Source organism: Salvelinus namaycush, unplaced genomic scaffold (genome assembly GCF_016432855.1).
Source record: "Salvelinus namaycush isolate Seneca unplaced genomic scaffold, SaNama_1.0 Scaffold3, whole genome shotgun sequence".
Classification (NCBI taxonomy): Eukaryota; Metazoa; Chordata; class Actinopteri; order Salmoniformes; family Salmonidae; genus Salvelinus; species Salvelinus namaycush.
In genome coordinates this window covers 1,064,988-1,078,069 of record NW_024059896.1, presented here as the reverse complement: position 1 = coordinate 1,078,069, position 13,082 = coordinate 1,064,988, and the positions used below count along the sequence as shown (strand labels likewise).

The following is a 13,082-nucleotide window of genomic DNA, read 5'->3' as shown; positions in this document are numbered from 1 at the left end:
TGGGCCACTATAAATGATCATGGAACGGAAGTACCATTCTTTTCAACTGCATCTGGCGCAAGAAGATATCACAATGGCGTCCTGCAAACGCTTTTGTTTTAGTAGTTCTATATCTCCGGTCATGTTTTTATTCGTTATAGGTGTTAAAGACATCATAAGGTAGTTAATTTAAACCGACTTATAGCAGTTTATAGCGATTTTCCTGGATTTCTTTGTGACCCGCTTTCACTAGTTGGGCACCTCTCCAGTGGGTGGCTATCGTTAGCTGCTTTTTCCACATGAGAAGAGGACATCTTTCAACCAAAAGACGATTGTTCTGGAGAAAGGACACCTTGCCCAAGATTCTGATGGAAGCTCGGCAAATAGTAAGCAATCTTTATGTTGTTAATTCGTATTTATGTTGACAAATGTCAAATAATAATTCCGCCATGAATTTCGGTGCGTCTCGCTTTAGCGCACGCTGTATGCTTGAAGTAACGTTAATTTTAAAAATGTAACACAGCGATTGCATTAAGAACTAATTTGTCTTTCATTTGCTGTCCAACTTGTATTTTTTAGTCAAGTTTATGAATAGTTTTCGATTAGAATAGGTGCCTCTCCAAGATGGCGCCGGACAGATTGCTTGAAGTTTTGACCACTAATCACATTGTATAACCACGAATTGTGCCGCTAAATATGCACATTTTCGAACAAACTCTATATGCATTGTGTAATATGATGTTATAGGACTGTCATCTGAAGAATTCTGAGAAGGTTAGTGAAAAAATTAATATATTTTGGTGGTTTATACGTTATCGCTATTTTTGCCTTGAATCAATGCTGTTGTGATGTTTGCTATTGTGGTAAGCTAATATAACGCTATATTGTGTTTTCGCTGTAAAACACTTAGAAAATCTGAAATATTGGCTGGATTCACAAGATCTGTGTCTTTCATCTGCTGTACGCTGTGTATTTTTAAGAAATGTTTTATGATGAGTAATTAGATAATACACGATGGTCTCTGTAGTTATTCTAGTCGCTTTGGTGAGAGTTGTGATGGTGGCTGCAATGTAAAACTATGATTTATACCTGAAATATGCACATTTTTCTAACAAAACATATGCTATACAATAAATATGTTATCAGACTGTCATCTGATGAAGTTGTTTCTTGGTTAGTGGTTATTTATATCTTTATTTGGTCGAATTTGTGATAGCTACTGATGGAGTAAAAAAATGGTGGAGTAAAGAAGTGGTGTCTTTTGCTAACGTGGTTAGCTAATAGATTTACATATTGTGTCTTCACCTGTAAAACATTTTAAAAATCAGAAATGATGGCTGGATTCACAAGATGTGTATCTTTCATTTGGTGTCTTGGACTTGTGATTTCATGAACATTTTATTATATGATATCCCTGTGGCTTTAGGCTAGGCTATGCTAGTCAGCTTTTTTGATGGGGGGGATCCCGGATCCGGGTTTGTGAGGCGTTAGAGGTTAAAACAGATCATTGAAACTTTTTCTCCAAAGCTAACTTTCATCAAGGTTTTATATGGTCTATTGGTTTCTCTCTTTTCATTGGCAGAATCCTTTTTCAGTGTTATGATATTCATAACATCCATATCCACCAGTCTATCTTCCTGTCAACTAACAGAACTCTGCTGGTTGTCCTGGTAACAGATACCAGTATATCTTCCTGTCAACTAACAGAACTCTGCTGGTTGTCCTGGTAACAGATACCAGTCTATCTTCCTGTCAACTAACAGAACTCTGCTGGTTGTCCTGGTAACAGATACCAGTCTATCTTCCTGTCAACTAACAGAACTCTGCTGGTTGTCCTGGTAACAGATACCAGTCTATCTTCCTGTCAACTAACAGAACTCTGCTGGTTGTCCTGGTAACAGATACCAGTATATCTTCCTGTCAACTAACAGAACTCTGCTGGTTGTCCTGGTAACAGATACTAGTCTATCTTCCTGTCAACTAACAGAACTCTGCTGGTTGTCCTGGTAACAGATACCAGTCTATCTTCCTGTCAACTAACAGAACTCTGCTGGTTGTCCTGGTAACAGATACCAGTATATCTTCCTGTCAACTAACAGAACTCTGCTGGTTGTCCTGGTAACAGATACCAGTCTATCTTCCTGTCAACTAACAGAACTCTGCTGGTTGTCCTGGTAACAGATACCAGTCTATCTTCCTGTCAACTAACAGAACTCTGCTGGTTGTCCTGGTAACAGATACCAGTGGGCAGATCTATTTATTTGTTCAAACTGAACTACAACACTTACTTTGATGAGTCAAATCTGATCCTTTCTTCTCTTCTCCTCCTCTCACAGTTCCACTCAGCCCCGTTATTTTCCTGCAGTCCACCAGCAGCACAGACAACCTCTTCATACCCAGCAGTAAGGCGCTACCGGGAGAGGCACGACACGGGGACTCCGGGAGGGAGGAAGGGCTAGCGTTGTCCTGGTAACCATAAAGAGGGGACACAGACACATATCATTATGGATGCTGATGTAACTGTTGTCATAAAGTGTCTTTACAGAAACCCAGCCCCCGATAGAGCAAGCTGTATGCTAGACCAGACCAAGCTGTACCATCTGGTGTTCTGATCTGGAGAGACTCTTCCCTTCCTCGTCAGTATCAGGATGTTGTTGAGGCTCCCCAGAGGATCCACCATCGTCACATCTCTCTCCTGCTTGAATGACAACATCAAACAGACAGTCAACTTATAACCGTCTATTTAATTAATTAATTAAATCTAATTTAAAAGTCCCCAAAATAAATGTACCAATGGCAGATCGAACCTTTAAAAATGTATACAGTAGGAAACGGGTGGGTATAATTTGTGGAATGTTCAAACACGAATCTGTTCCAAAAACTTCGTAAATGACAAGGATGCCAACAAACAACGCATACAAAGTAGCATGATCAATTCACCTAGCTAACTAGCTGCCAAAAGGGCATCAACTCACCATGTAGCTTATTCTTAATAAGTGAGTGAGGACAGACATTTTTCAGAATAAACGTGGTGAGTGAAAAACCTAATGAAATAGCCCACTCCCTACCCGGTATCCTATTCTGCCGCTATACAACTGTGTATGCGTTGTTTGTTGGCATCCTTGCTCAAAACATATTAAAGTGTAGAACTTCAGTAGAATGCCCCACAGTTCAACAACTGCAGAGTTTGTGCCCCTGCTTTTAAGACAGACTCACTGGTGATAATGAGATAATCTGTCTCCTCCTCTTTCACTCCAAAAACGTCTTCCATCTTCACCTTTATTGAGATAGCCTCCTCTTCCTCCTTTTTCATCCTGAAAGGTTCTTTCTCTTCTTCCTTCACTATAACAGCCTCTTCTTCCTTCACTATAACAGCCTCTTCTTCCTTCACTGTAATAACCTCCTCTTCTTCTTCCACAACATTGTTCAGCGCCAGAGCTTCTTTCTCCGTACAGCAAACCTCATCTTCTTTAGCAGGGGATGAGTAGTTTAGCGAGCTCATGGTCGGGGATGTTAGCTAGCTAGTTAGCATTAGCGACTAGCCTAGTGCTAGGCTCAGCATCAATCTTTAACAAGTTTGCAAATTGAACAGGCAAATTAGGTTAAAATTAACCAGTTAATACGTCAACAGAATTGTGTTTACAACACTGAGATTAGCTAATGTACATTAACATGGTCTAAAGCGTCAATCTTTCAGTTTTATGTTGGCTAGCAAGCTACCGAGATGGATGAAAGAGTAGGCGAGTTGTTGTTGGTGAAGAAGCATCCTGTCCAGTAAATTATACGTCACGCAAGAAGCATCACCTGAAAGACGCACATCCGCCATCTGCTGGCTGGAGTGGGTAACGCAGTTTGGAAACAAGTTACTACACTTTTTGTATTGGAAAGAACGTCATAATAATTTAACAATAAGCTGATGTTTTTTCCCTTACGTCTTACAAATAATACTTTCCTGTACACAGACGTAGATGCTTAATATGAATATCAAATCAAATGTATTTATATAGCCCTTCGTACATCAGCTGATATCTCAAAGTGCTGTACAGAAACCCAGCCTAAAACCCCAAACAGCAAGCAATGCAGGTGTAGAAGCAGGGATGATGAATAAATACTTCCATGAATAGGTAGTGTGTTAAAGCACATTTGCTCTGTTCATTTTTCACATTCGTTTGTATCTAGATGTGACCATACTACTCCCTTAAAGCCACGCTCTATAAGATACAAATCATCCTGTAAACAACAGAGCAAATACGGTGAAGCATTGTGGTGGCAGCATCATGCTGTGGGGTTGTTTTTCAGCGGCAGGGACTGGGAGACTAGTCATGATCGAATGGAAAGATAAACAGAGCAAATGTATTCTTATTTTGAATCCCAGCCGCCGTAGGAGGCCTTTTGCCTTTTAGTAGGCCGTCATTGTAAATAAGAATTTGTTCTTAACTGACTTGCCTAGTTAAATAAAGGATAAATAATAAATAAATAAAAATAAAATACAGAGAGATCATTGATGAAAACCTGCTCCAGAGCACTCAGGACCTCAGACTGGGACAAAGGTTCACCTTCCAACAGAACAACAACCCTAAGCACACAGACAAGACAACGCAGAAGTGGCTTCGGGACAAGTCTCTGAATGTCCTTGAGTGGCCCAGCCAGAGCCTGGACTTGAACCTGATCGAACGTCTCTGGAGAGACCTGAAAATAGCTGTGCAGCGACGCTCCCCATCCAACCTGGCAGAGAAGAATGTGAGAAAAATACAGGTGTACCCAAGAATACTCGAGCCTGTAATTGCTGCCAAAGGTGCTTCAACAAAGTACTGAGTAAAGGGTCTGAATACTTATGTAAATGTTATATTTCAGTTTTTAATTATAAAATACATTTGCAAAAATGTCTAAAACCCTGTCTTTGCTTTATCATTAAGGGGTGTTGTGTGTAGATTGAAGAGGAAAACATCCCAATTTAATCAATTTAGAATAAGGCTGTAACATAACAAAATGTGGAAAAAGTCAAGAGGTCTGAATACCTCCCGAATGCACTGTAAGTGATTGTGTATGTAGACCAGAATATCAGGAACAGGCTGGATGTGAGAAGGAGGATGGCATCTCACTGCCATTCTGCATTGGTGTATGTAGACCAGAATATCAGGAACAGGCTGGATGTGAGAAAGAGGATGGCATCTCACTGCCATTCTGCATTGGTGTATGTAGACCAGAATATCAGGAACAGGCTGGATGTGAGAAGGAGGGTGGCATCTCACTGCCATTCAGCATTCAGGAAGTAAACTGAAAATGCCAATTCTCTTCTATGGTTTTCAATGAGGAATATGTGGAATTGGAATTTGGTTAACTTTCTGAATTGACTGGAATTGAATTGGAATTGACTCCGATCCTGGTTTTACTACAAAGCTGTCAACGTCATCATTTAGTCAATCGATGTTATAATGCATAACGCTCACAGATGTGCTTGTTCTCATTCAGACTACATTTTCTAATTGAATAACAGAATAGAAGAAAAACATTGTATTATGCACCTGAATAACTTTTGACATGGACAACCTGGTTGATTCTCTGGTTGATTCTCTGCTCAACAACACTGACTGGGGTGTATTATGACATCAGATAGAACTACTCAGACATTCCAAATATCACTTGATTATCAGAGGGGTGTATTATGACATCAGATAGAATGTTCTCATACAGAATAGAAGAAAAACATTGTATTATGCACCTGAATATCTTCAACATGGACAACCTGGTTGATTCTCTGCTCAACAACACTGACGGTGTCAAACTTTGTTGTGTGTCCAAGGCTGACATTCTTGTCATCAACTACTAACACCAGTGCTGCACCTTTGTCCTTGAGAGACTGGATGACGGCTTCCTGCTCCCTCTTCCATAGTGACAACACTGATGGCTCAACATGGGTTTCTGAGAGACTGGATGACTGCTTCCTGCTCCCTCTTCCATAGTGACAACACTGATGGCTCAACATGGGTTTCTGAGAGACTGGATGATGGCTGCCTGCTCCCTCTTCCATAGTGATAACACTATTTTCATTCCCACAGCCTTCATCACCGTCCATGGCACCTTCGCTGCACAACAGACAAGTTCTGAAGAGTTCCAGAAGCTGTGATTGAAACACGATGTACTTCATCTCCTTGTTAGGAGCAGAGTTTCAGACTCTCTGAAATAATATTATTAGTGGCAATACATCAACAGCACAAAGTTAATATGTTACTATGTCCAGTAATGGCACCACCACCCATCAGCCCATTCTCTTCTTTATGTCAAAGCTCCAGTGTATTGTTGCTGTAGGAGTTTATGATTAATAATCCTATTTATTTAAAGCCCAACTAAGATGTCACCATACTATTCATTTAAAGCCCCTCTGTCAGATATAAATCATCAGAGTGGGAAACCAACTGACATGGAAACAATGGAGCAAATGTATCACTATCAGAGGGGTGTATTATGACATCATATAGAACTACTCAGACATTCCAAATATCACTTGATTATCAGAGGAGTGTATTATGACATCAGATAGAACCCCGCCCACATTCCACTGAAAAGGCAGCGCGCGAAATTCAAAAAATAAAAATCCGAAATATTTAGCTTTCACACATTAACAAGTCCAATACAGCAAATGAAAGATAAACATCTTGTGAATCCAGCCAACATGTCTGATTTTTAAATGTTTTACAGCGAAAACACCACGTATATTTATGTTAGCTCACCACCAAATACAAAAAAGCACAGACATTTCTTTCACAGCACAGGTAGCTTGCACAAAACCAACCAAACTAACCAAGAACCAACCAAACTAACCAAGAAACAACTTCATCAGATGACAGTCTTATAACATGTTATACAATAAATCTATGTTTTGTTCAAAAAATGTGCATATTTCAGGTATAAATCATAGTTTTACATTGCAGCTACAATCACAAATAGCACCGAAGCAGCTAGAACAATTACAAACACCAACGTGAAATACTTAAATACTCATCATAAAACATTTATGAAAAATACATGGTGTACAGCAAATGAAAGACTAATCTTGACTAATCTTGATTAATTCACAATAATCTTGTGAATCCAGCCAATATTTCAGATTTTTTAAGTGTTTTACAGCGAAAACACAATATAGCATTATATTAGCTTACCACAATAGCCAAAAACACAACCCATTTATCAGCAGCAAAAGTTAGCGATCGCAAAAAAACAGCAAAAGATATATAATTTTTCACTAACCTTGACAAGCTTCATCAGATGACAGTCCTATAACATCAGGTTATACAATACACTTATGTTTTGTTCGAAAATGTGCATAGTTAGAGCTGAAATCCGTGGTTATACATTGTGAAAACGTAGCAACTTTTTTCCAGAATCTCCGGATATATTTCTGACACTCACCTATTCTGACCAAATAACTCATCATAAACTTTACTAAAAAATACATGTTGTACAGCAAATGATAGATACACTAGTTCTTAATGCAATCGCCGTGTTAGAATTCTAAAAATAACTTTAGTACGACATACAGCTTACGTTATAGCGAGACAGCGACAAAAATCAGGGCGGAAAATAATACTAAACATTGACAGAAATACGAAATAACATCATAAATGGGTCCTACTTTTGCTGAGCTTCCATCAGAATCTTGTACAAGGGGTCCTTTGTCCAGAATAATCGTTGTTTGGATTTAGAATGTCCTCTTCGTCTGTCAAATTAGCAACCAAAGCTAGCCAAGTGGCGCGAAGCTGTCCATCGTCACCAAACGCAGAGAACGGAACACGCCAAAACTCCCGATAAACTTTCAATAATCTGATAAAACTATATTGAAAAAACATACTTTACGATGATATTATCACATTTATCAAATACAATCAAAGCCGGAGATAATAGCCGTCTATAACGAAAGCTTTTCAGAAGGCAATCCAGAGTTCCTTCCCGCGCCTTCCTGAACAAAGGAAATTGGGGTCATGTCATTCCAAGAGCTCTCTTTTGACCTCAGATCAAGCTATACACTCCATTTCACCTCTCACTGCCTATTGACATCTAGTGGAAGGCGTATGAAGTGCATGTTTATCCATAGATTTCAAGCAAATGAATAGGGAGGCCCTGGAACACAGCCTCGATTTCAGATTTTTCACTTTCTGACAGGAAGTTTGCTGCAAAATGAGTTCTGTTTTACTCACAGATATAATTCAAACGGTTTTAGAAACCTGAGAGTGTTTTCTATCCAATAGTAATAATAATATGCATATTGTACGAGCAAGAATTGAGTACGAGGCAGTTTAATTTGGGAACGATTTTTTACAAAGTGAAAACAGCGCCCCCATATCCCAAAGAGGTTTTAACTTGTATTTTTCCATTCGGCACATGGGAATTCAACAGCAAAAGTATTTTTTGGTCTCGTAAAGCCTTTGATCAGCAATAAGTCTGTCTGATAAAAACATTTCTTGTGGAAAAATGCATATATTGTGTAATGCAGATTTTAGAATATTCACATGAACATCTGTTGCAAATTACATGGAAACAGCTACTAAGGTGGATATTGATCCAACACCTGCCGCTTATTCAAACCAGCCCACTGGGCACAGACGTCAGTTCAACATCTAGTTTCTATTTACATTTCTTTGAGTCGTCAACTAAAGTCAATTCAACATGAAATCAACATAAAATGTCACCTGTCATTGGATTTAGGTTGCAAGTCCATGAAACAAAAGGTGTTTTGTTGAAATGACGTGGAAACGTTTATTCAACCAGTGGAAGCTTGCACCCAGGAAAGTGGAACGAGGAACTCTTCATTGAGACAATGATGAAACAGCAATCTGTGGGAGAGTTGTGGTGGATATTATAAAATAAGGATCTGCTGGAGTCCAAGTCAAACCAAGATTCTTTATTTCTGAGCTCAGAGAGAATAACAGTTACACAGCGCAGTGTAGACAGTCTGAATTCCTGAAGCATTGGGTGATGAGCACATATCTTTATAGTTTCCTGTTCCTGGGAGGGACTTTATTCATACAAAGACGCAGGGGCAGCTGGTTTGCAACGCAGGATGATACTCCCAGGAACAGGAGATTATAATAGGTCAGTTTCGCAAGGTTCGTCTGTGGTGGTTAATTTCTGTATTACCAAATGAGGAGAGACAAACTTCACACACCAATCAGAGTTATACTTAAACTACATCTTTAATCATAAGATCTTTGCAATGACTTTCAACAATTCACTATTTCTAATGAACCGTTGAGAGTGGCAACACAATGGCTACTGAGATCTTTTATAGCAAAGATCCACCCCCCTAGTCGACATAACAAACCACAGATATTAGGAACAGTTCACAAAGTGAGACTTTATAATGAGAAAGGAGTATCCCGTAGCCAGATAGCATTCGCTATAATTTATCATTCAGTTTGGTCCCTAAGACGAGGTTCTAATCTCTTTCCTGGTACTTCATAGCACAAAAACACCAACTCATTCAATGGCATAACTCAATTGTCAACTCTAGATACTCCCATCTCAAGTAAAACCCCTTCTTGACCCCACTCCTGGACAAGCTCACTGAGGGGAGTGAGCCTCTAGGTCATACACTATCCCAGGATAAGTGCAACATCAGAGAGGACATACAATGGTTCCAGACACTGCCATACACCTCCCTCCAATGCCAAAGGAGGGAGTGACTTGCGCACAGACATTGTGGAAACCAGTAATTGGTTCCCCATTAATCACACCATCCCTTCACATAGTTTAACAGATACATTCACATATGAAGACAATGTTCCCTCCTGTCCTCTTCCCTTCCTGATATTCTGCATAGCACCAGGGACATGTAAAAGACAAGCTTGACCTCTCCCCTCTCTGGGTCCCAGGTGACTGAGCCCCAGCTGAGGGAAGAAGTGCAACTGCCATCACCAGAGTCCGAAGGGATACATTCTAATAACAAGTATATCACATCAGCATATTATGCAGATAAGACATCTTAATTATCTATGTTACCCAACTAATTCTGATTCATCCACCACAAGTCACATACTCAGATATGTGGACACATACAATTAACATTTTGCATTACAGAGTCTGTGAACATTTTCATTTCATTAAATCATCAGTGGGCTAACATTGCAAATGTAAACAACGGAACAAATGCATCACATCCAAATATCACTTTATATCTGTAGTGCTGGAGGAAAGACACCCAGATAAACACAAACACAGAGTTTAAAAAAGGACCATTTAAACACAAGGAATCTGACCTACTCTATATTCAAACTGACATACTCCATATTCAATTCATGTTTTCTAATAAAAACATACAAATATATGTTTTAGTATACTTTGTACAATTCAAGTTCATATGGTAAAAACAGGTAATCATTATCAGTCAACAATACAAGACAGCAAGTCCCCTGTGTGTATTCTCTCATGCCATTTCAGCTCCGCCGGCTGGTTGAAACTCTTTCCGCACTGGGAGCAGTGGTGAGGCTTCTCCCCTGTGTGTATTCTCATGTTTTTTCAGGTTCCCTAAATCGTTAAAACTCTTTCCACACTGGGAGCAGTGGTAAGGCTTCTCCCCTGTGTGTATTCTCTCATGCCGTTTCAGAACCCCCGGCCGGGGGAAACACTTTCCACACTGGGAGCAATGGTAAGGCTTCTCCCCTGTGTGCATTTTCTCATGTTTTTTCAGGTTCCCTAAATCGCTAAAACTCTTTCCACACTGGGAGCAGTGGTAAGGCTTCTCCCCTGTGTGTATTCTCTCATGTTTTTTCAGGCTCCCTAAATCTTTAAAACTCTTTCCACACTGGGAGCAATGGTAAGGCTTCTCCCCTGTGTGCATTTTCTCATGTTTTTTCAGGTTCCCTAAATCGCTAAAACGCTTTCCACACTGGGAGCAGTGGTAAGGCTTCTCCCCTGTGTGTATTCTCTCATGTTTTTTCAGGCTCCCTAAATCTTGAAAACTCTTTCCACACTGGGAGCAGTGGTAAGGCTTCTCCCCTGTGTGTATTCTCTCATGCCGTTTCAGAACCCCCGGCCGGGGGAAACACTTTCCACACTGGGAGCAATGGTAAAGCTTCTCCCCTGTGTGTATTCTCTCATGACATTTCAGCTCCCCTGACTGGCTGAAAAACTTTCCACACTGGGAGCACTGGTAAAGCTTCTCACCTGTGTGTATTCTCTCATGCTTTTTCAGATTCGCCTGCCGGCTGAAACCCTTTCCACACTGGGAGCAGTGGTAAGATTTCTCCCCTGTATGTATTCTCTCATGTTGTTTCAGGTTACTTAAATGGCTAAAACACTTTCCACAGTGGGAACACTGGTGTCTTCTTGTTGGTTTGGACGTCCCTGGCTCTGGTTCCTCTGAGTCTGGTCTTTCTCCTGCCAAAGACAGTGTGTTTTAAAAAAAAGAGACCTGAATGAAACCTCCACATGATAAATAGGCCTTGCTACGAGGGTAAATCCTAATCAGATCGCTCAATAACCTAAGGCCAGTTTTAACAATCTTGGTGTGATTTTAAAACAAATGTAGAGTTTCCTGGTAATTACTGATAATGTTTACATTACTTTTTTATTCATTCTGTTTTACAAGTCAGAACACAAAAAAACTAAACCGTTCTTGGACACTCAAGACACAGACGTCGCTTAATTCCAATCGAGCAGGTGGTTCTAAACATATAACTTTCATAGCTGTATGATACAGAATGCGAGCTACAGTCGTGGCCAAAAGTTTTGAGAATGACACAAATATTAATTTCCACAAAGTTTGCTGCTTCAGTGTCTTCAGATATTTTTGTCAGATGTTACTATGAAATACTGAAGTATAATTACAAGCATTTCATAAGTGTCAAAGGCTTTTATTGGCAATGACATGAAGTTGATGCAAAGAGTCAATATTTGCAGTGTTGACCCTTCTTTTTCAAGACCTCCGCAATCCACCCTGGTGTCAATTAACTTCTGGGCCACAACCCTAGATGACAGCCCATTCTTGCATAATCAATGCTTGGAGTTTGTCAGAATTTGTGGGTTTTTGTTTGTCCACCCGCCTCTTGAGGATTGACCACAAGTTCTCAATGGGATTAAGGTCTGGGGAGATTCCTGGCCATGGACCCAAAATATTGATGTTTTGTTCCCCGAGCCACTTATCACGTTTGCCTTACGGCAAGGTGCTCCTTCATGCTGGAAAATGAATTGTTCGTCACCGAACTGTTCCTGGATGGTTGGGAGAAGTTGCTCTCGGAGGATGTGTTGGTAGCATTCCTTATTCATGGCTGTGTTCTTAGGCAACATTGTGAGTGAGCCCACACCCTTGGCTGAAAAGCAACCCCACACATGAATGGTCTCAGGATGCTTTACCATTGGCAATGACACAGGACTGATGGAAGCGCTCACCTTGTCTTCTCCGGACAAGCTTTTTTCCAGATGCCCCAAACAATCGAAAAGGGGATTTATCAGAGAAAATGACTTTACCCCAGTCCTCAGCAGTCCAATTGAATGTTAAATTCTCTACCAGAAGCCGCCTCCAACGTCATTTTAGAGAATTTGGCAGTACATCCAACTGGCCTCACAACCACAGAACACATGTAACAACGCCAGCCCAGGACCTCCACATCGTCTGAGACCAGCCACCCGAGTTGTATTTCTCTTTGTAATGAAGCCCTTTTGTGGGGAAAAACGAATTCTGATTGGCTGGGCCTGGCTCCGCAATGGGTGGGCGTATGCCCTCCAGGGCCCACCAATGGCTGCGCCCCTGCCCAGTTATGTAAAGTCCATAGATTAGGGCCTCATTTATTTATTTAAAATCACTGACTCATATAAACTGTAAATCTTTGTTTATATTTTGGTTCAGTATACACACACACAGTGCATTCGTTAAAAACCTCTCTAGGATAGGGGTCAGCATTTTCACGTTTGGATGAAAAGCATATCCAAATTCAACTGCCAGCTACTCATCCCCAGAAGATAAGATGTGCATATTATTAGTAGAATTGGATGGAAAACACTCTGAAGTTTCTAAAACTGTTTGAATCATGTCTGTGAGTATAACAGAACTTATTTAGCAGGCGAAACCCCGAGGACAAACCATTCAGATTTAGTTTTTTTTGAGGTCA

The 13,082-nt window shown here is 40.3% G+C and overlaps 1 protein-coding gene across 1 annotated transcript in view; it reads right to left on the bottom strand.

Annotated features, from left to right (window-relative positions):
* The window catches only part of LOC120039789 (zinc finger protein 850-like), a 62,811-nt gene that overhangs the window by 29,921 nt on the left and 19,808 nt on the right, over window positions 1–13,082 (bottom strand). The window contains exon 3 of the mRNA XM_038985168.1: window positions 10,486–11,295. Within this exon, the coding sequence (XP_038841096.1) occupies window positions 10,486–11,295 (810 nt within the window). The remainder of the gene's footprint in view (window positions 1–10,485; window positions 11,296–13,082) is intronic.